The 21,406-nt window shown below is 42.0% G+C and overlaps 2 protein-coding genes across 2 annotated transcripts in view; one reads left to right on the top strand and one right to left on the bottom strand.

The window, feature by feature from the left end:
- The window catches only part of LOC104275541 (chromosome unknown open reading frame, human C1orf112), a 17,922-nt gene extending 4,127 nt beyond the window's left edge, over positions 1-13,795 (top strand). Inside the window, exons 6-24 of the mRNA XM_009871523.1 lie at positions 207-369; positions 726-810; positions 1,348-1,486; positions 1,970-2,050; positions 2,999-3,063; positions 4,426-4,574; positions 5,484-5,592; positions 6,208-6,394; positions 7,395-7,477; positions 7,847-7,898; positions 8,256-8,345; positions 8,998-9,183; positions 9,849-9,971; positions 10,880-10,975; positions 11,405-11,518; positions 11,972-12,076; positions 12,364-12,444; positions 13,213-13,326; positions 13,610-13,795. Of these exons, the coding sequence (XP_009869825.1) occupies positions 207-369; positions 726-810; positions 1,348-1,486; positions 1,970-2,050; positions 2,999-3,063; positions 4,426-4,574; positions 5,484-5,592; positions 6,208-6,394; positions 7,395-7,477; positions 7,847-7,898; positions 8,256-8,345; positions 8,998-9,183; positions 9,849-9,971; positions 10,880-10,975; positions 11,405-11,518; positions 11,972-12,076; positions 12,364-12,444; positions 13,213-13,326; positions 13,610-13,795 (2,208 nt within the window). The remainder of the gene's footprint in view (positions 1-206; positions 370-725; positions 811-1,347; positions 1,487-1,969; positions 2,051-2,998; positions 3,064-4,425; positions 4,575-5,483; positions 5,593-6,207; positions 6,395-7,394; positions 7,478-7,846; positions 7,899-8,255; positions 8,346-8,997; positions 9,184-9,848; positions 9,972-10,879; positions 10,976-11,404; positions 11,519-11,971; positions 12,077-12,363; positions 12,445-13,212; positions 13,327-13,609) is intronic.
- Positions 13,796-14,301: 506 nt separating this feature from the next.
- Positions 14,302-21,406, bottom strand: part of SCYL3 (SCY1-like 3 (S. cerevisiae)) — a 13,797-nt gene continuing 6,692 nt past the window's right edge. Inside the window, exons 8-13 of the mRNA XM_009871522.1 lie at positions 21,272-21,406; positions 20,378-20,565; positions 19,674-19,845; positions 17,708-17,851; positions 16,372-17,105; positions 14,302-15,040 (exon numbers count right to left, since the gene is read on the bottom strand). The exon at positions 21,272-21,406 is cut by the window's right edge and continues 35 nt beyond it. Of these exons, the coding sequence (XP_009869824.1) occupies positions 14,978-15,040; positions 16,372-17,105; positions 17,708-17,851; positions 19,674-19,845; positions 20,378-20,565; positions 21,272-21,406 (1,436 nt within the window). The 3' untranslated portion in view covers positions 14,302-14,977. The remainder of the gene's footprint in view (positions 15,041-16,371; positions 17,106-17,707; positions 17,852-19,673; positions 19,846-20,377; positions 20,566-21,271) is intronic.

Raw genomic sequence — 21,406 nt, 5'->3', positions numbered from 1 at the left:
GAGCGTTTTTTATTTAGCAAACAGGAGTTGGTAGCAGAAGCTGCAGATCTGGCTGTGTATTGAGTTAAAGTAGGCACATCTATGCCTTGTTCTTTTGTTCAGGGTAATGTATGACAAAGCTTTTGGTGTTTTAGCATGTGAAAAATCAGGCTGTGATTCCTGAACTTTTTTTTTTTTCCAAATCTCTTCTCTCCCGTTTCCTACAGGACAGTGAATCAGTGTACTGTGGGCATCTGCATTTGATTTCTGACCTCCTGCAAGCTATGTTCAAGGAAACTTATTCTCTTCAGAAGCAGCTGATGGAACTACTTGATACGATTTCTATAGGCTCTGCTTCTACTGAAGATACCATCACAGATATGGTGTCAGGTATATATGGATCTAACACTCCTTTTAGCCTTGCTCAACCTTTTATTCTATAGAGAGTGTGTCTCAATTTTTAAAACAGGGTTCTGAGCATGCTCAGTTCCTGCTGTTCTGACCAGCCTTTCAGAAGGCAGCACTTTTGCAGCTTGAAATATCTGTATTTTCTCTCCTGAAACTTTCTCTGTGGAATGGGATGTGTGTTGTGCGCGTTTGTAAGAAAGGGGCAGCACTGAGCTGTTCCTGATTCAGTGGTATTCTCTAGTGCTTGTAATTGCTGCTCTTTTCCGAGGAGAGGAGCATAGCAATGAACTCATGAATCTGATTTAACTCGGCCGTTGCTGTTATTATTTCCTCCTTAGTAATCCACACTGTGCTGGAGATATGCTCTGTCATTTCCAATATGGACCATGCTCTTCATGCCAATACGTGGAAGTTCATAATCAAGTACGTCCCTGAAGTCTTTGGATTTTATTGTAATATAAGCGCAATGTAATTTTAAATAACCAGTATTTCAATAGCTTTATGTTCAGAGTCTCAAAGAAAATTGAAGTCAGAGAATTCAATGTACGTAGTAAGTAAATTAGGAAATTTAATTGAGAAATTTGGCTAATAAGTATTATCATAGGCCCCATCAGTGAAGGCAGGAGTCATGCATGAAAAGTAAAAGAAGCCTGACTTTTTGTATACCAGTGCAGAAGAGAATTTGAAACACTGTTATCTGAATAAATCTTAAGAGGTCTGACCTGCAATTTTGTGCGTGTTTCTGCTGCCTTGTGCTTTCATCCTGCCTCTCCTCTGTGTTCCAGTCATCGCTATGAAGAGGGTGGTTCTCTTTAAATTTCTGGTTTTGGTGTGCACAGATATTGCACCAATTAGTGCTGTATAAAAGCCTAAATAGAAAAGTTAGTTATTTGGAATTGTACTAATTCATTGCATGATCACTTCTGACAATTAAATATCTGATTATATTCCCATTTTTAGGCAAAGCCTGAAGCATCACTCTCTGCTGCGGTGCCACCTGAAACACAGTGACATCCTCAGTGACCTGTGCAAGGACACTCTTCTTTCTTTTCACTCCTGTTTGCAGCTGGCTGAGCAAATGAAGATGTCAGAGATACAGGTGAATTAAAAAGCTCCCAAAGCTGTCACTAAACTGGAAGAGGATGAATTTTCTGTGCTATATTATTGCTTGGAGTGGTTTGGGTTTGTTTTTTTTTTCTCTTTATGCTTCGTGTAGTAGGGAGAATACCTTATTCTTTTGAAATTGTGTGAAAATGAGGCTTGTAACTTTGTTTAGATTGGTGAGGTTTTAGTGAGGCACTGAAGGTAAGTTTCCACCACGCTTTATGGGAATTTTTTTTTTATTAACTAAACTGACACTATTCTAAGGTCAATCAAAAGATAATGTTTCAATTCTCAGTATTGCTATGCATATGTTGAGGCGTACTGAGCAGTTTTAAAGTCTTTCCCCCATAGCTGCAGAGTCTAGAAAATCAAGTTCGAAACGGGTTTTGAACATTGTTAGCAGTCTAACTTTCTTTTTTTATTGTATTACTCTGTATTAAAGTTCTAGAACTGTGTTTTTGGGGTTTTTTTTGGACAGGTGGACACTGACCTCAGGCTCTTCCAGAAGACGGTCAAGCTGTGCAGGTTCTTTGCTAATTCCCTTGTACACTACACCAAAGTAGGTTTTGATATTTGAATTCTCTGTTACTATTAAATTTAAGCCCCTGATCTGCAAGTGGAATATTCTTTTACTGCTTAATATATTGACAGTTTATGACTATGCCATATGAGTGGTATAAATAACAACCATGCATAACCTGCTTGTAGGTTTTCCACCTGTATTTACTCACAAGCCTAAGCAGGATTACTGCTACAATTTAACAGAAAACCAAACTGTTACAAGCAGTGTCCCTGGGGAGTTGATCGGAGGTGTGGAGGCTTTACAGGCAGCCTTGAGTCCCTGCAGTAGTAACTTTACCTGGAAGAATTAAGCGGGTGAAACCTGTCACCAAATTTTCAGAATTGTTGCTTATTTCAACGGCTGAAAACGATGTGGCATTAATAGGAGGAAATGCCTGTGTACTGTTGTTGGCTCTGGCACTGTTGCTGTGGTTTATTTTTCTCATTATTAGAAGACATGCTGTAAATCTACCCATTTTAAGAATGTATGTGAAAAGATCTTGCTCTCTAGGAATGAAAGATGCATTCTGCATCTGTTCTTGCCCCATGGGGTAAAAACAGGGTCTTTTTTTGTTGTTGTTGATTTGGGGGGGGGGCAAACCAAACAGCATCGTGACAGGATAAAACAACCTTACAGCATATGTGAGACCACTTCAGATTTTTGCAGCTCTTTATGGCTATTAAGACTGCACTTACTTTTTTCTTTTTTTTTTAAAGAAGCCTATAAATTTCACTGTTTTACCTGAAATACACACATGTAGTGTAGTTCATCTTAGGAATACTTTGTTCTTTGCTTTGCACTTGCTTTGTCCTGTGGTTTTATTAGAACTTAACGAATTTTTGCTATGTAGTACTTCACACACCAATGTAGCAGAATAGAAAGAAAGTGTATTTAGTCATGTATCTTATATTAAAAGTGACTATTAAAAATTAATGGCTTTTGCAGGAATTTCTTTCTTTCTTCTCTGATTCGTGTTGTCAGTTACACCAGCTCTTTCTTCAGATATACAGGTAAGTATAGTACAAAAGTACAAATAATTGATTATTGATAGTATCTTAATAACATCTCCATATTGTATTCTTAAAGGTACAAGTATTGTGGGAAGTAAAAATACAATTCTCATTCCAGAGATGATGGTTTCTTTTTTCATGTACAGAAATCTAAAATATTTTTTTTTATAAACTGGGCATTTTTGTGTGAAACTAGTTATCTTAGCCCCGTTCTTCATCAATGCTGCGAGTGTCCAGCATTGACAAACCACTCACTTTGTTGCAATTACTTATCTCAACATTTCTTAAAGAGTGATGTGTAGCATATGCAAATTGATTGTCTTGGACACTGGGTCTATTTATGCAAGTTCATTTGAAAATTCTTGTTCCTAAAGTCCAAATTGCTGGGAGGATCGGAACACAGATCAGGATCAGAAGCTGACTATCCTGAATGTTTTCATATTTTTACTGTTGTGCTTATAATCTTGTGAAATCTTACAAAAGGACGAAGCAAAAGCTTGTTTAATTGTATGCATAACAGTCTGCAAGCAGCTTCCTGTTTTTCTTTCAGAAGTTTTGCTCTATTTGCTGTGATAGTGGGGAAGAATAGGGGAAAGTGGACTTTGTAACAGGGCCCTGGTATCAGTTACCCTTTCGGAATTGAAACCAGGTTCTGTGGTGAGGTGCGTACATGAGTTCACCGCATGTTTCACTGCAAGATCAGGTGGATATTGTTTTACAAGTTTCCTCTTCGAGCTTTACTTACTTTGGAGATCTTTCTCAAGTAGAAGGTTGTAAATTTTTACTCGCTCGGGAAGACTGAGCAGGGTTTTTGAGCAGGAAGGTAGCATTTTTACAGTCCCTTTATAAGGTCCAGGAGTAGAAGGTTTTTATTTCGTGATCTCTTTTCCTTTATTCTCATGTCACTTCTTTTTATTGCCCAAGGTTTTTGTTCTCTTCAAAGAAACTGTGGTACCCTTTTATTAGTGTCGTGTGTTGAATTAGTGCTGCCACGTTTACGACTGTCCAATTACGTATACAGGTGTATTCCTGGCTTCTCATTGCTCAATTTTTCTTGTGATTCAGTATATTTCTTCTTATATATGTTATGTATTTTACATGCATCTTCTGTGAGCTTGTAAGGTTTTCTTTCAAGACTTAGGAAAATACTGGATTGTGACAGTTTAAAGGCTGAATACAAAGTTGTAACTCTTCAGGCTATAACAGATATTCTGAAATAGGGACCCTTTTCTGCCTTTCATTTCACAATAACAAGGATGCGCCTTTTTGTAGTTCTTTTGAAAAGCAATGTTACTGAAAATATTTAAATTTCAAATGTTACTGAGAATATTTAACTTTTTTTTTTTTCTCATCCCCCGTCAGCAAATTTCCTCCCAGTCTCTACGCTCCAGAAATCCTGGAAGTTCATCGAGATGAAATATCCCGTGTTTTTCTTGTGGCTCTGGATCCTCTCATCAGCCAACTTCTTCCCTTTAGTCCTTTTATGGAGCAAGTGTTAAGTGAAAAGTTAGGTGGGTTTAAAATACAGTTACCACTGCTGTAGTACTACAGAAGCATCTCAGAGGGATCAGGATTGATATTTTGACTTTCTGGACCACAAGCAATATTCTGTACTGGTTTGTTTGTCTCTAATTCTTTTCTAATTACTATGATATAGCCATCTGCATGATAACTCAGATTAATTTTGTAACAGATAGTTTATGCTGCTGTTGAATGCATCTTTTCCAAGTACTCACAATAATTTTGATATTAATCTGATTAATGGAAATCCTGACAATTTTGCTTGTTTGCATAATTTCAGTCCACACTGGTCACAAACTTTCAAAGCAGACTGAATTTCTTTTATGCTGTTCTGTTGGGGGGAAGCTTTTTGTTCCCTCTGAAATTAAGTATTTTCTGTGCAAAGAAGAATGCCTCCAAACTGCAAGCTGGCTTTTTGTTCTAACACAACCCCCTCCTGAATTTCCGGCCTGGCCAACACGTCATAATTCTGAAATAGCTGACTGTCTTCTCTCCCACATGCACACTCTGCCCTTGTGATTATCCTGGCACACTTAGAAGAAAATGTTGTGTCTTCAGTGTTTGAGGTATCCAGAGCTTTTAGGGAGACTGGAAGTATGAGGCGTCCAGATTGTAACTCCTTTGCAGCATCTTGCACTGACAGTTCAGAACTAGAATATTTTAGATTTTACCTGATATAGAGCATTTTGCATTTATTTTTCACTTCAAACACAATGTTCATGATGAAATGTTCTTTTTTTGCCCAGCTGTGTCTACAAGAGATTTTTTGATTCCTTTACTGGGAACTTTTACGTTTCACCAGTTGTTCATCATGCTTGTTGCTGGCTTAAAAGCCAGTTTACACACACAATTTATTTACCAGGTCAACTGGCATAACTTTTAAAATAACACTTAAACAGGTCTCCCTCCTGAGCAGCAGCTGCCCCAGTGTCTCATCCTGATTACCATAATGGACAAGCTGTCCTCTCAGCCTGAAGAAGTGCAAGCTCTCTGGAACACAGGAAAAAGGTACTAGCAAGGTTTTTGTTGTTCTTCACCAACAGCAATCAGTCTGCACGGGCAAACAGAAGGGCTCAGCTGCTGGGCTTTCCCTTGCAACCGAATAGTAAAAATGGTCAGACCCTATGGATTTAGATCCTTATGCTGAGTAAAACAGGATCTAACGTTCAGCGCTTCAGGAGCAAAGGATACAGAGCCAGGGATGTCTGTGTTTTCAGGAAAGAAATGGTATTTAGAGTACTTTCAGGATAAGGAGATATGTGTGTTATTTGTTGATAGTTTGCTAATTTAAAGTCTTGCATTTTTATGTCTGAACCTTCTAGTAATCACCTGAATTTGTAAAAGAGAGAGGTGGTCAGGAATGTATAGTCGTATCATGCAAGATTCCTTCTTGCGATTCAGGTTTTGGGACTGGACTAGATGATCCTTCCAACCCAACGCATTCTATGATTCTGTTCTACGATTATGTAACATAAATTTAGTGTAAAAGCCATGAAGTTACTGTCATTGCTTCTGGTCAAAGACCAGGATTCTTTAGTACAGATGTTGCTTTAAGCATTTGAGATTTGCGTATCTGTAACATAACGGGTTTTCTTTTTTTTTTTTTCTCTGTTTTCCTTGCAGTCTGTCTTTGTTTTCAGCTCTCTTCTTCAGTTTCCAGCAATGTTCTGGCGAGCTTTCTCTCCCTGTTTGTTTGCCAGAGGTGACCGGTACAGGACAGCCAGCAGTTCCCATCACCCTCTATCACTATGTCTGTGTCCACCTGTGCTCCTTCATTGCTTCCACACTCCCATCACACTTTTCTCAGCTGGTAAGATGGGGTTTTTTGCTTATTATGTTTTCAGTTGTTGTAATGTGTGGTTACTATTTTAAAAAGAATGAGCTCTTTCTAATGATCTAGCTTTAAAGAGATACTCGGGTCTGAAGTGGTTCTTTAGAGTGCAGCCATGGTACAGTTACGTGACTGGAGTTAAGTCACACCACCAGTGTCACTTGTGGAAAGTGGAAAATCTTCATACAAGTTCCTGAGAACCTCAGTAGTGTTGGAAATTTTTGTCCTGTTTGGGAGGTCAAGTTCTTACAAGAGACGAATACTTTCTTTTATGCAGCATTCAATTTGTACTGAATTTACTTGGGTTTGTTAGTCTGTACTGTGAAGTAATAAAGTGGCATTAAAACTTAGATTATATTGTTGTGATTCCAGCTAAGAACATATCACAAAAATGGCAGTAAGCAGATTCTTCTACTTCAGAGGAGCATTCTGAGTTTTGATTAACATTGTATAATGTTTTAAAAGTTTTTCACTTTTACCACACATAGACAGAAGAACTTCTAGATAGATGTAAAATTTTATAAAAGTTTCACAAAAAATAAAACCCTGATGGAGGGTGGTTTTTTTCTGAATGCTACATTCCTCTTTCAAGTAAAATTTGTCTTCCTAAAAGAGAAAAAGGTTCTATTTGGTTTTCAGTAAGCTGCCAATAAAGCTGCCAAGAAAATTTGCAATACATTGGTTTTAAAAAATTATGTAACTTTTTTCATAAAAGGTGCCTTGTGAAGAAAGGATGCGCAAGGTTCCTCAGCCCATTAAAATGAATGTACAGGTACATTCCAAGTATGCAAAACGAGAAGTGTAGCTGCTTGCTTGATGGTGTAGCTGAGTATAGAGTAGGAAAATGAGTTCTTAAAGCCCTCTGAATTTCTAAAAGCTTAAAATCTTTTTAGGTTTTATGCAAATTAGCAGAATAAAAGTAATAGTTAGCCTGCAACATGTTACTGCCTGAATTTACAAATCCATATTTTCTCCTCAGGAGCATGCTCTGCTGGATGCTGTGCTGGGTCCCAGTATGATCACGTCTCTGCTAGCAATGGACTCGTGGTGCTTCCTTGCCCGGTAAGATGTTTGTAGTACAGGTCAAACAGGATTTCCACAGATCTGGTTAGTTCTGCTGTTGTACGTAATAACTTTTTTAAAAAGTGAAATTGTCCCAGAATTGGATTCTTTTCAGATACAGAGCCTGATCTGAAAATGAGGAGCAGAAATAGCTTAGCCATTTTTATTTTCATGCAAGTAAAGGGAACATATTTTTTCTATTATTTGATAATTGTTTTTTGGGATGACTCTCTCAAGTAAATTGTGTCTGTGCATACGAAGTTTAAATATGTTAGAGGAACGATCATTCTTCAGGCAAGATTTATAATGCTTAATCTGTAAAAAGAGTAGGGAGTAAAGACTCACAAGCTTCTGTCCCTCACATTCCAGGTATGGAACAGCTGAACTGTGTGCTCACCACGTTGCTGTGATCGCTCACTTGGTAAGAAGCACAGTGAGTAAAACAGGATCTAATGTTCAGTGCTTCAGGAGCAATTCAGCACCATTTTTAGTCCTAGTTCTACCAGCAATCTTTCTAATTGACCAAAGACAGAAATTTCATTTTTTTTCCAAATCCAAGTGGAGATCATTCTGATTCTTCAAATGGATTAATAATTGGCAAAAGCAGTACTGTGAAGAGATAGAATATGCCTGGTATTTCCAGCATGTCCTGCATTGCTTTATTTAGAGTGTTACTGTTTTGATCCCATAGAGCAACTCTCAGAACACTCTGTACAGAATTCATGAGTGTTGATTTCCTTACTCTAATGAGATGTGTCACCCTTTTATCCTAATTCAGATCAAGTCTTGGCCCAGTGACTGTTACCAGGTCTCTGCCTTGGGTGTTCTGCTGAGGCGTATGCTGTTCCTGATGGCTCCAGATCACCAGGCAAGTACAGCACCAGCATCTTCTGTCTTTAACAGAGAGATCTGTGGCCTGTGTTAAAATATCCTCTTGCAGTTCTTCAGAAATGACAAGATGCAGAGTGCTCGCTGCCGTACTTGATATTGTATTTGCTATTACTTGGTCATAGTGGGTCCCAAATTGCGCAGATGTGATCTTTAAAACAAGAAAGACAGGAACACCTTTCCAAAACTGGTTTTACTGGGTAGCAATTAAGTCATCTCTTTGACTACGTATGAAAATGGCCCATCTCCCAGATTGGCTCAGACTGTATGTCCTGTTATTACATCTGTGCCTAGTGTTCAGGAGTGTTCCCATATCATCACATACAAAGAGCAGTATCCCTTCCTGTCAGCGCCTCTATACACCTCAGAGAGGCTAAAGCTCTTTTTTTCTACTCACTAGGGCCATTGCTTCCAGAAGCTGAAGTAGTACATAGCTTAATCATTCCGATGTCCAATAGGTGACAAGGGAGATGGCAGATCAGATTTTATTCAAATGAAAGGTTGGGTATATTTGTGTGTGTGTGTGACATTTCTAAAGCAAACTAGTAGTGTATTTTGGTTTCTCAGCTTTCCGGCAGATTATCAAGTCATTTTCTGGTTTGTTTAGTTCTTATTAACCTTTTTTTTTGCAGGTAGAATTTGCTCATAAGTTTCTTCCAGAAGAGGTGGACAACCTGGCTGTGTGGCAGCATGTATCCCTCAAGGCCCTGAATCCCGATCTTAGGAAACAAGTGGCATGTCAGCTCTGCGGGGCAGGGCTCGCCCAGTGCAGGCGGTGGCTGAACAGCGGGCGCGCTTTGGGAGAGCTCCAGCCTGTGGTAAAGGACGCTGGGTTGTCTTTGGAAAAATGTGTGGACTCTGCATGTCCAAACGATAAGGATTCTGTTGCTGTCACCGCAGTTCTCTTTTTCTGGGTGTTGCACAGCTTTTTTTCCATGCCTAACTGGCATATGCATGAGAAACTCTTGTTTTAATGCTTTCTTGTACGACGCAGCAGCCTCTGCTCTGGGGGTGACAGTGAAGGTTTTGTGGTTTACTAGTTGTTTGCTCTCTGGGTGAGCAGATGCGTATTTCTTTAGAATTTCTGATTTGCACTATGTCATGCCGCTACTTTGAAGTTTAAAAGTCCTGGCTGCTTTTATGTGGCATTGAATCTGAAAGATGCTCACTGGTCTCCTTGGCAAAGGAGTGTGAGAAACCAGACACTTCCATATGAAGTATCTGCTGCCAGCTTTTTCCTGCCAGTGCAGCTGATGACCGCAGCACCGTGTGAAACTCACAGAAATAACGGACGGTTTTCTGGCTTTGGAAGCTTTATTGGCTGCTGTCCTGGTGGATTAGCTGTACTTCACAGTTGACACAGCACATTGGGCTTCTTGCCACCTTGTATAGTTTCAGATATTTAATATGAGCCTGGGGTTTTGATTTGTTTTATGTTTAGTTGTTGGGGGTTTTTTTGGTCTTATACGTTTTTCCCTACTAGAATACTGCCCTGTCTGTCCTGCTGGCTGCCTGCAGTTTTGCTGGTGACACTCTGGAGGCAGAACTTCAGGCATCTGTCTTGGGAGTGCTTGGTCAGTTCTGGACTTTTCTCCAGGCTAAGCAGGTAAGAGAATTTGCTGCTTCAGTGGTGAAAACATGATGTTTCTGAGGCTGGTGCTGTTTCATCATGTCTTTGTTACTAAGTTGCTTTACTTGGATGGTTTCTGTAAAGCACAGTGTAACTGTGCTTCCCACCTGCTGTCAGCTGGTTTACATATTAGGCAGGTACCGTGCTCTGGAAGCGGAATTTGAATATTCCTGAATGTTACATATATGGCTTCTTATTACTCCATCTGTTACTTTGCTAGATTCAGACTTGTTTAACAAGTTTAACTTGTTTAACAAGAGTTCTTACTCTGAAAACCTCATTGTAATTCACTCCAGTTACAAATTTGATCTATTTTAAAGGTTCATTAGAACGTGGGCAAAACTCTTGGAGATTCAATTAGTACATAGCTTAGCACATGAAATCCCACAGAGCTAGTAACCTTCCTCCTGTATTTGTGACTGGATACCTGTTTGTGTCTGCAACTGCAGTAAAGAAAAAAGGATTGTCATGGTTCATACTCCAGATTAAAAAATAGTTATAGAGAGGAGGTGAAGAAGAGCCAATAATGTGCCCCTTCAGGGGTCTCCTACCACCTGAGCTGTTCTGTGAAGACGTGTAGCAACTGATAAGGGAAAAGAAATAGTCCAAGTAACCCTTAGCTGCTTATATTAGTGAGTGGAGGAAGGAGATGAGGGATAAGAAATATTCCTAATAAAAATCAAAGAAAAAGGTCTTGTAAAACAGGACTACTAGAAATATCAATATGATTTTAGTATTCTGCTGCTTACTGTGTCTTCTTGTCTTCTTGTGTGTGAAGTTAGGCTAAGAATTTTGGAACACTATTGTAACTTTGAAGTTCTTTCTTAAGTAATTATTCCATAAGCTAACATGCAATGCTACTAATATATTGTGATCTTTTCAAGGTCTCAGATGAGCCATGTCTCCAGCAGACATTCTGTTTATTACTTCATCTTTTAGAATTTTTCATCCAAGCATTAGATACTCAACTAATTACTCAGGTAAAAATAAATCAAAACAAAATACATTTATGAATAATTTACTTCAAAAAACCAAGTTCTTTGTGATTTACTAAAATGTCAAATGAGTTATTTTGTGGTCCAGCCTTCTCTTAACACATGGAAGTTTCTCATTTTATTTCTTCTTTGATTACTTTCCTGGTCTTTAAGTGAAGTATATGGAAATTTGCTTAACATTGATTTTGAGAATCTCATTATTCTAAAGTAATTGAAATACATGGATATGCTATAGAGAATTCTTATTTCTTTCTAAAATGCACACTGCAGCTTTATCCTAGCCAATTTTATTCAAGGTGTAGCACACGTCCCCTTGTTTTCAGTCCAGTTTTCTAAAATCAATGTCTTCAGGTTTAAAAATGAGGCAGAAGAGTTTTCAGCTGCCGTGTGTTTGATGGGGCTTGTTTTCCGTAGGTATTTGCACTGCAGTCTTCCCTTTTCCAGTTGGATCCCCCAGATCATGTTCGTCTAGCAATGGTGAATTTTCTCTCTTCTATGGGAAAGGTGTTTATACCACAAGAAGCCCAGGTAAATATAATTGTGGCCTTAGTGAAATAATCTTCATTCTTCTGATGAAAAGATACGCTATTTATTTAAATATAAAGGACCAAGTGCACTAAACACATACAGGAGTGCCAGCACATAATGGTCTTGGAGACTCATTAATGGCCTGCGGCAGCTTGGTGGGGTTTTTTTTCCGTTTAGACATGCTGAGTGCATGCAAGAACTTGGTTTTATTCATTGCTTCTTGCTTCTCACCAGTTAGAATGGACTGACATTTGAACCTCCAAGAAGAAAGTACAGAACGTGTCGCCTCCCTTACAGCATTTTGGTTTTTGTTCTGCCAGACAGAAGAGTAGCACTCTCACATTTCACAAACCCATCCCTTGACCCGAGAGTGATTCTTTAATAATAAATCATGGCGGCAAGATATGCACAAGTAGCTCTTTGGAACTGATAAGATACTTGTTCCTCTTTCAGAGGCAAGTTGTACCCCAGCTGTCGTGTTTGTTTGCTTCTCTGCTGGCTGACCAGACCTGGCTGATCCATCAGCACGCGTTGGAGGCGTTCACGCATTTTGCAGAGGTAAGCAGAGCCTCTGGCTGCATCTGTTAACTTTTACTGTACAGAGATTCTTCTGCCTTAAATGTTTGCAACTCTTCAGTGACCAATTTGGATCTTGGTATCACATCAAAAGTAACGAGGGCTAAAGCAGTTGTGATTTCAAGAGCTGGAAGGGAAGGAAGACCAAGTATTGATCACTTAGATGGGCTGCAGCAGGGAAGGGACTGTCACGGAAACGTCTTTTTACTCTGTCTATTCCTTTCTTAATATAAATGTACTATATAACTGTTACTCAACATTTTTGTCAGGAAACAAACCATGAAGATGTTGTTCCTCAGTGCCTTAATTCCGAAGCAATTAAGAACAAAGTTGTTAGTTTTCTGGCTAAGGTATGTATGTTGTTGAACCATTTTACTGCTTTCTTAGTTGATTTTGTACACATCCATTATAAACAGTACACAGTCTGTGTCTCCACTTGTATCGTCTGTATGGCAATTACATAAGTAAATTTAAAATAAATTATTCTGTTAACTGGGATCTGGTTGGAATTCCTACTTGCTTTACTGAGCAGAATTAACAACTGCCATTTCTATGCATGCTGCTCTTCCAGTACTTCCCAACTTTGATTTAAATGCTTGGCTTTTCACTGAACAAAAAAAATAATTAAATTGCACTGTCATTGCTGTAAGCAGAGAAGTTACTTGCTAGAAAGACAGAGATTTCATAATTTGATTTGTGTGATTTCCTTCGCCGTCTCTCTTGGATCAGTTTCTGAAAGCTAAATGAATATGGATGGAACATCTTAGTCCTTTTTGCAGTTAGAAAAAATTCTCTTAAGAGCAGATGGCTACTCATGCAGACCACAGACAGTGGGAAAGAGGGGGATCATGCTGTAACCTGTAAAGCAGGGCTACCTGGATGAGCAGGTTTTGACGAGCAGATAATGAGCAAAAGAACTGATGGCTGCCAGTGATGCTACGCCAAAACTGCACCTCTATCTTAACTTCAGTCTCCTCAGAAGAGTGAGAAATTAGATTCACTTTGAACTACATATTAGATTTCTCCCTCCTTTCTCTTTGTTCTGGCACATGAATTATCCCACAAAGGCTGGGAATGCCGCCTTGGTTTAGTTACCTCTCTTGTGGCTTTCTCCCTAGACGAGGCAAGTAGAAGAGACAAGAGAAGCACGAACAGAACGCATGAAGCAAGAAAGGATAACCTGCAGTGCACAGTTTATGAAGATGGATGGAGAACCGGAGTCAACAGGAGAGGTATGTGCACTTCTTTAAACTACCTGGGCTCTGTCCAGTCTGGGAAGCACCTAAAGAGGTTCAAGATGGTCTTGCTGCCCTCCATGTTCTAAGAAAAAAGGTTGCACACACTCCTGGCCCTTCAGGTCACACCTGAACGCTCTGTACAGTCTGCCAGCTGGTGAGAACTGTCACAGGGCAAGGGAGCTCTTCTCCATCTAAGGGGTTTTTTTGCATTTGGATAAAGCCTGATCACTTACATAGGGCGTTATAAATGATGTCCTGTATTCACTTTAATCTGCAGCCTCTGGCCAAAAGAGCATGCCACCCACCCTCGGAGGAGCAGTATAAGTCAGCCGTAGGCACCATGGAGGGGGCAGTGGAGGCTGTGAAGCTGCTGCTCCGGAAAGGCTCACCTCCTGCTTGGCTTGCAGTGAAGCTGGAGGCGCTACATACAGCTATAGCTGCCCTCAGAGACAGAGTACGGTAAGGTGCTCAACAACGGGTCTTAGAGACAGTAAGACAGCTTGGCTCCTTTGTACCATGATTGCTGAAGAAAAATCTGTGGCACAGCGTGATGCTCTTCTGTGCTGCTGGGTGCCAGTTAATGTGCCAAAATGAACTGAGGTGTGAGATGAGAACTGAGGATGAAAGATGAGGCCCATCTTTCATAATAACGGGCTGGAAGGACTGATATATTTTAATGGACACTGATGTGCATCTGAGCTGTCATTTCGTATACTGCAGATGTATAGCTGGCTCTTCTAAGCTACTGTATAATAAGTCACATTTCCTGAGATTGTATTTTGAATACTAAGATGTTGGAATCTGTTGTAAGTAAGTTACCTTTGTTCCTGTCACATACACCGTACAGGTGGCCAGACAGTAATGTTTTTATCTTAATTTTAAAATACACTTAAGAATAACAATTTAAGACTCTATACTGTTCTCTGCACATAACTCTGCTGCCGGCTCCACTCCACGCTAGGGTCATCTTTTAAAAATAATCTTTATTGGTCACAGTTAAGAGCAGAAAGAATGCGGTGCTTAAGCAGTTTGTGTTCAGGAGTCCTTCACTGCACGGTTCCTAGCACCTCTTGTGCCATCCACTGACAGAACTACATAAACAGAAATAAATAAGTTGAGTAAACTGTACATTCATCTTAAAATCATCTCTTAGCTAAAAAGTTAAAAGGAGCAATTTCTAAGGGCTTTACTTTTTTTTTAAAAAAAAAGGAAAAAAAAATCAAAACCAACAACAAAAGAAAAAGGCACATTAACCAAGGAATTCAGTGTGACGTTCATTTATTGTCATCAGTTTTTCAGAGCAGGGATGAGTTCTGGAACAATCGCTTACACCACTCTTGGCCTCCAGTAGCACGTCAGCACCAACACACCCCTTGCGCTGCTCCTCTTTCGGGGAGCAGTGGCACGCACCACGGCTGGGCGTATTGCTTGCGCGCGGGCCTCACCCCTGCAGGTTTTGGCACAGACTGGAAAGGAGACTCCACAGCAAGAGATCGGGCCCCACGGGATCTCGCTGGCTGCTGCAGCCAGTGCCTGCCTTCTGGCAAAAGCAGCGCTGAGGTACTTATCCATTGTGTTGGGGAAGCAGCAACTTCTCTTACAGAATCCAACACACCATAAATTGCCTTTGTCTCTTTCAGCCCTGTTACCAGTTGGCATCATCTTCCCAGTTCAACTCTTCTTCTTCACCCCAGCCCGTAGCTTCCGCCTAGAAGCATGTAAAATTATCAACATTAAGGCATGCAAACTGTACTTTTGTACTCAGCACAGCCACAGGAGCCAGGCAGTAACCTGTGCGGCTTGCGATGGCAGAGCAAGACATTTACCCAGAATGGCCAAAACCACTTGTAAGACCAAAAAACAAGTGCCAGTATTTGCAGCTTTCTGTCTTAAAAGAACTTTTAACTACAACGAGAAACTCCTTAAAGACAAGAGCAAACTAACAGGCAGAGTCTAATTTTTTTTTTCCCTAAAATTAAAGCAAGAGCTGTTTGTACCAAAACCATTTTCACTAAGAACAGGATGCTATAAACTAGATTTCTTTCCCCTTAGGAAGCAGCTGTGTTCCTGCTGTATTTTAACACTGTGAGCTTAATCTCACCCGTTCATTACTACAGCTCTCCTACTCCACAGCACTGCTGGCACAACAGTGAGTGAGCCCCGTAACGGCGTTGAGATCACAACAATCCTGTCAGACAGCACCATGCCACTGTCAAATGTCATAAACAACTTCAGTTTACATCCAAGGCTCCTCTCCCCGTGCCCCCTGGGGTAGGTCTCTTGAGGCTGAACTAGGAAAACAACTTGAAATCAACACCTATTCCCCAATGGAGTCAGGTGTCCTGGCAGCAGTGCAGGGAGTGCTGCCTCCCCTCCTAGGGACCAGAAGAAGTCTCTGGAGTCTCTGTGGTAGGACTAGAGAGATTTCCCTGCTTACTTCAAAAGGCAGTTTTCATACCATTCTCTGAACTGGAGACATATCTTAGCTAGTCTTTCATGAAAACAAAGCACCCCAAAAAACTTTAATCCAGTCCTTTATTTACAATGCTATTAGGCTTTCCTAAAGAGCCAGGAACAACACTTAAGTCCCGAGCATCCTCTGTGCCTGAAAGCCTCTTCTGCTTTTGCATGGGGCCACACCTGTTCAGCAGACAGGATCCAGCCTTGTTTTACCTGGCCAACAAATCAAGACTTGCATTCGGGATACAGCAGCACAAATTAAAAGCTGGAATTAAGACTCCTTAGTCGGTACCTTTAGTACTGCACAAGTTAAGTCCATTCCCTCACTGTTTGTTAACACAGCTCTCTTGCTGCTGTAGTAATGGCTCCCTGAATTACCTGCCGCCTGATAACATGCATCATTCAGAGCTCAGCATCTTGTATTCACAGGTAAAGACTCAACTGCTGATAGTTCCTCAGGTTACCCACCATCTGATTAAGGAGCCAGCTGGTGCTACCACAGCGTGTTGCGCTCTGTATGTGCTCTAAGATGCTCTAAAGTGTGCAGTCACTTAAACCCCCCTGCCTATAGCCTCTTACCTCGATAACATCAGCTGCTGCAAATTTGGACGAGAACAGCACATCCTGGGAGGCACCTTCTCTGCTGGTTACTACACCAGAGTGCGTGGGAACAAGCGCTTCTGTCCTTGCCTCAGGTAAAATCAAGATAGCTGAAGAAGGTTTAATGTCTGGGATCATGTCAGCAAACCAGTCCAGCTCAGGGTCTTGCACAGGTTTCCTCTTCACTTTGATCGTGAATTCTTCTCCTAGGCCAGACTCTGAGGAAGACTTCAACCTTTCCTGCAAGGTTGTTTTTGGCAGCACAGTTTCTCCCAGTTGTTCCTGGTGGTCCCACTTGTTGTTGCTCCAGCTGTTCCCAGGGCAGGACTTTGTGGGGGAACTCAGCTCGAGGCTTTTGAATTCTTTGCTCAGTTGCTGGGTACCTGGCAGAGGCCTTGGCGTTTCTACTGCATCAGCTTGCATCACAGTGAGGCAGTTTCCTGAGGACAGTTCAGGACTGGGGCTGCTGGGCTCAAAGTCATCCCAAGGCTTTTCATCTACATCACGCTCTGCAAAATAAGATCCCACGCTGCCCCGCGGCTCTCGGGGCTGAATCTGAATGTTCACAGTTTTCTCAGTGTCTGTCTCTGGCTCGCTCCAGTCTGGCCACTCCTCTGCTGGCTTTTCGGAGGTAGTCAAAGAGCTCCTGCTGCTCCCCACCGTATTAATGCTTCCAGGAATTCCATTCAGGGAGGACTGAGTGACTTGCTCACCTGTGGAAGACAAAGCTGTCACGTACTCATTTCAAGGGAGCAAGCGTAGAGACAGAATTGTGCCTAAAGCTCCTTGACATCACGGGTAGCACCTGGCACAGAAACAAGCCAGTAATGCTGATTGAAAAGATGCTTCAGTGCCAAGCTCCCCTCGTATCAGAAAGCACGACCCCCTTCCTGCTTGAAAAGGAGGGGTTTTCCTCTCAGCCCTGGGGCAATAGAAGCTGACAGCTGATAAGGAATAGGTGACTGAAAAAAAAAGCATGAAAAGTAAACTGATTCAGCTTCTGAGGCCAGAGAATGACCTGACCTATAGATCCAGTGTATCTGCCAAGTCACGGGAGGGGTGAAAATGCACAGAAAAGAATCTGCCATAAGGAAACAGAAATTCCAGGCTGGCCAGTAGTCTGGGCATATCAGATTCCCAAATAATTATTCCAGAGGAAGTGAAGGATCACACGTTCCTTCCTTCACTGTTACCCTCCTTGGTTCACTGAATCTCTTTCAGATTAGCACATGGGGAAAACTATCATCTCTTCCAGCAACATTTCATTTGCAAGACACTTGATTTCTAAAAAGGAAGAACAAGGGCAAAGTTTTACCTGTCTTTAAAGCCAGTGGATTGTCTTGTCGCACAGAAAGCTTCTTGACAGACGTGTTTCCAGAGATGGGGAACACACTAGTGTTATTCTTCAAAGGCCGAGAGCTTTGATTTCGCTGATTGCTTACGACATGACTGGGAGAGTCTGCAGGGGCAAAAGAAAAGAAAGGACAGCAAGTCCACAAGGTGAGCTGTCAGTCCGTGTGGAAACTGCCCACAGCGTTGGAATGGTCTTATTTAACAACACTGACAAGTGATACTCAGTGAAGCCTGGCGCACAACGCAACAGCTGCACCTCCCGAGCTGTGTATAACAAAATACTCCCCTGTTCCTGCCATCTGCAGCTCTTGCCAGTACAAAGTTTGGGCAATGGTATATGGTCAATTTTTGCTGATACATTCTTCCAAGAAATACGCAATGAACAAACTGATTATGATCAGAACAGATGCTTAAAACACGCTGCCTGCCACCTGGCTGGATCCAAACCCCAGCTCCCATACTGCATGGCATCACCATTCCCCTGCTACCGGCCCCTCCTACGAGAGTCCGGCATTGATATTCAAAACAACTCAAAGCACAAGCAAACCCATGCAACTGTGCAAACCCTCCTTTTTATGCTTGGCCGTGAGAAAGCAGCTTACTGGAAGAAGAGGCTCTACCCTGAAGGCTGCGTGACAGCCTCCCTCACATCACAGCCGAGCGGAGGTGGGGCGGCAGGCACTCAAGGCCACACTCTGAAGCTGCACAAGGCAGCTTTGTTTCCACGGGCCAGAGATAATAGCTTGGCAAGCCCCAAATTCCAACTGGTTTTTGGGAGTCATGGCGCTGATTCACCAGCACTGGCCTCGAGGCCCCGTTGCCACCACCCCAGAACAGTGTGGCTTGGGCCCATGCTGCATCTGTTTCCACAGGGCTCATCTGTTCCCTGCTGAGGGGTGATGACGATGAGCGCAGCCACAGACACACGGACTGTGGCACTGGGACGGACTGTAGTTAACACACGGAACCCACACCCTCCCCTAAGCACCCTCCTTTTAGGGACTTAAGCAAACAGATTATTAAACCTCACATTTTCAGCCTCTAGCACTGTTTTTTTGCAGGTTGTCACTGTTGAGGACAAATATATTTCGTTGTTGTTGTTTGTGAATAGTTAAAACAGGTCTAATTTTAAATATTTTCTGAAAAATAAACCTGGTTTTAGCATGGAATCCAAAGGGGTTTATTTACTATAGTCTACTAAAATAATGTAAAGAAAAATAATGCAATGAGCCATCCACAAATTTTAATAAAGAGTGGTAGCCATCAGTACACACATAATCAGGACGAAAACGTTTGTACTTAAAGTGATCTCTATCATGCATTTCATCTGGTGTCTCTATGTCTAAAGTAGAACAAATGCTGATTCTTCCCTCCAGTTATAAGCATTCTTAGGTTCAATATCCAGAAAAGCTTTCCCTTAGTGCACTTGGTTCCAAGTTATCTAGCAGGTGCAGGGACTACTGTCTTCATTTGGATTAGCTGAAAAGCCTCCCGAGAGCAGAGAAAATAGGGAAGTTCGTATTCCTTTTCCAATCTATGAATAGAAATCAAGGGAAGAGGATGAGATTTACTATTTTTAAAAACATAAAGGACAAAGGGAATATTGAACAACTATCTGTGTTAAGTGCTGTAGAAGGGCAATGTAGTTTTTTTCCACCAAAGACAAACACACACCCCTAAATCTCCCTTACTTACAGAGATTCTTGAATCTATTTCCTACAGTTAAAATACTTCTGTGTAACTCTCATCTGATACCAATTCTATGTCTGCAAACAGCACCTAATTCAGAACTGAAGCTTAGCTGCAAATTAGCTTTTTTCTTCTTTCAGTTAACCTGTCAACAGCAACAGATTAATCATCAGATTCTGCTTATGCTGCTTGAACAGAACACGTAAGAATCCCAAGAACATCCTGACCGTGTAACTTACCTTCTGGGGAGAGATCAGCAGTTTTCATGAAACTTGGTGCAGAGCTTTTGAAAATCTTTGTTCTTTCTCCACCTACAACTACTTCAGGTCCAAGCAAGGAGACAAGAACTGCTAAACTGTGCAGCGTTATCGCAACGATAGAGTCACTGGTATCTCGGAGGCCCAGCAACACCTACAACCAAAAACATAACAACATTACCAAGAACAGAAAATTCTGCTTTTTCACTTCTTTCCCCTTTAAACGTTGTATTTGCAGCACACTTCATGTCTGTGATATCCCCCAGCCCTCAGTAGATACCAGACATCATTCTGTAGCATAAAATCAGCCTTCTTTTTGTTACAAGCTGAAGAGGGCGGCTGATGCTGGTGAGTGGTGGACGCTAATGCAAGGGCACCCCGAGCTTGAACTGATCACTCCTCTGTTCTGACACCTGCGGTGTGACACAACAAACAGAGTCTCTCGACGTGAGGCCGCCAGTCAAGGCCAACGGGTATCGGCACAAGTGGTGTGTGTGAGAGAGGCAGGTTTAACAACACCAGTGCTCCAGATCAGGACAGGGTGTAAGAGTTAGGGCTTGCAGAGAAAGGAGGCTGCCAACTGTTTGTGGCCAACACTAGGAGATCTTAACTTCAAGCTAAGAACAAACCCGAGCTGTAGAAATCCCGTATTCTGGGACACACCGCAGTGTTCTGCTGTTCTTTACCTGTGGCAATATGATGTTTTTCAGCTCCTCCCGAGAGAACAGTTCCGCGTAGGCGTGAATGTGAGACAGCAGCACCATTCTAACGTGCTCCTCGTGAACCTCAAACAGCTTCAGCAGCACAGGAATGACGTGTGTCTGGAACAAGGCTGGCGACAGGAGGCAGCTGGTCTGGCTTTCTCCAGTTTGCTCTAGGGGAGAGAGGAAAAGGCTGCTTTCAGCGACAACAGACAGCTCACCCAAAAAGCTACTCGCTGAGAAACCACCACAGCGGAGATCTACCATGTCACCCCACTGCCAGGTCTGATTCTTTGTCAGCTGCCAGCACAGCTTGCTTGGGATGTCAGACACGGGAGGGAGGAGAGGCAGCAGTGCCAGCACCCACGGCTCGATGGCAGTGGCTCTGAACACTGGTGGTCAACAAGTCACGAGACAGTATTGCTTGTCTGAAACACCTGGAGAAATTAGAGGGTGGGAGGCAAACAGGAGGGACAGAGATAGCTGGGGATCCAGCCAGACATGCTGAACACCTCTTACAGAGGGAAAGGAAAGAGACTGAGCCCTCTTCGAGGAGAATGAGTGTGGTGGCAGAATGAAAGGGGTCAGGGAAAGGTGAGAAGAGGGATATGCAGTGAGCAACTGGGAAAGCCTGGGGTGGGAGGGTGTGGTGACACGTAAACCTGGGGAAGAGCCCAGGCAATTCCTGATCCTCCGAGCAGTAGCAAGTACTGCAAACCAGGAAGCACACAAAACTCTCCTTTCCAGTTCTATATGTTACAGTATTTGTTCTGGTTAAAATAAACACCCCTACTTCCTCGACTCGGTAGAACCACCACTCTGAATTCATTCCAAACTTCTCAGTAGTAATTGTGAAGACAGAAAGTATTTAAAGGTCACCTTTCTTTGGACCCAGCAGATGAGGAAGGAAACTCTTGACAGCTACAGGCTCTGCAAACACGAGCTGATTGAGCAGAAGAGGCACCAGCCGTGACGCTATCAGCTCTTCTGACAAGCCGGCCACCCTGTCCAGCA

The sequence above is a fragment of the Apaloderma vittatum genome, unplaced genomic scaffold (genome assembly GCF_000703405.1).
Source record: "Apaloderma vittatum isolate BGI_N311 unplaced genomic scaffold, ASM70340v1 scaffold33486, whole genome shotgun sequence".
Classification (NCBI taxonomy): domain Eukaryota; kingdom Metazoa; phylum Chordata; class Aves; order Trogoniformes; family Trogonidae; genus Apaloderma; species Apaloderma vittatum.
Note: the sequence above shows the minus strand (reverse complement) of the source record. Positions and strands in the feature narration are given on the sequence as shown.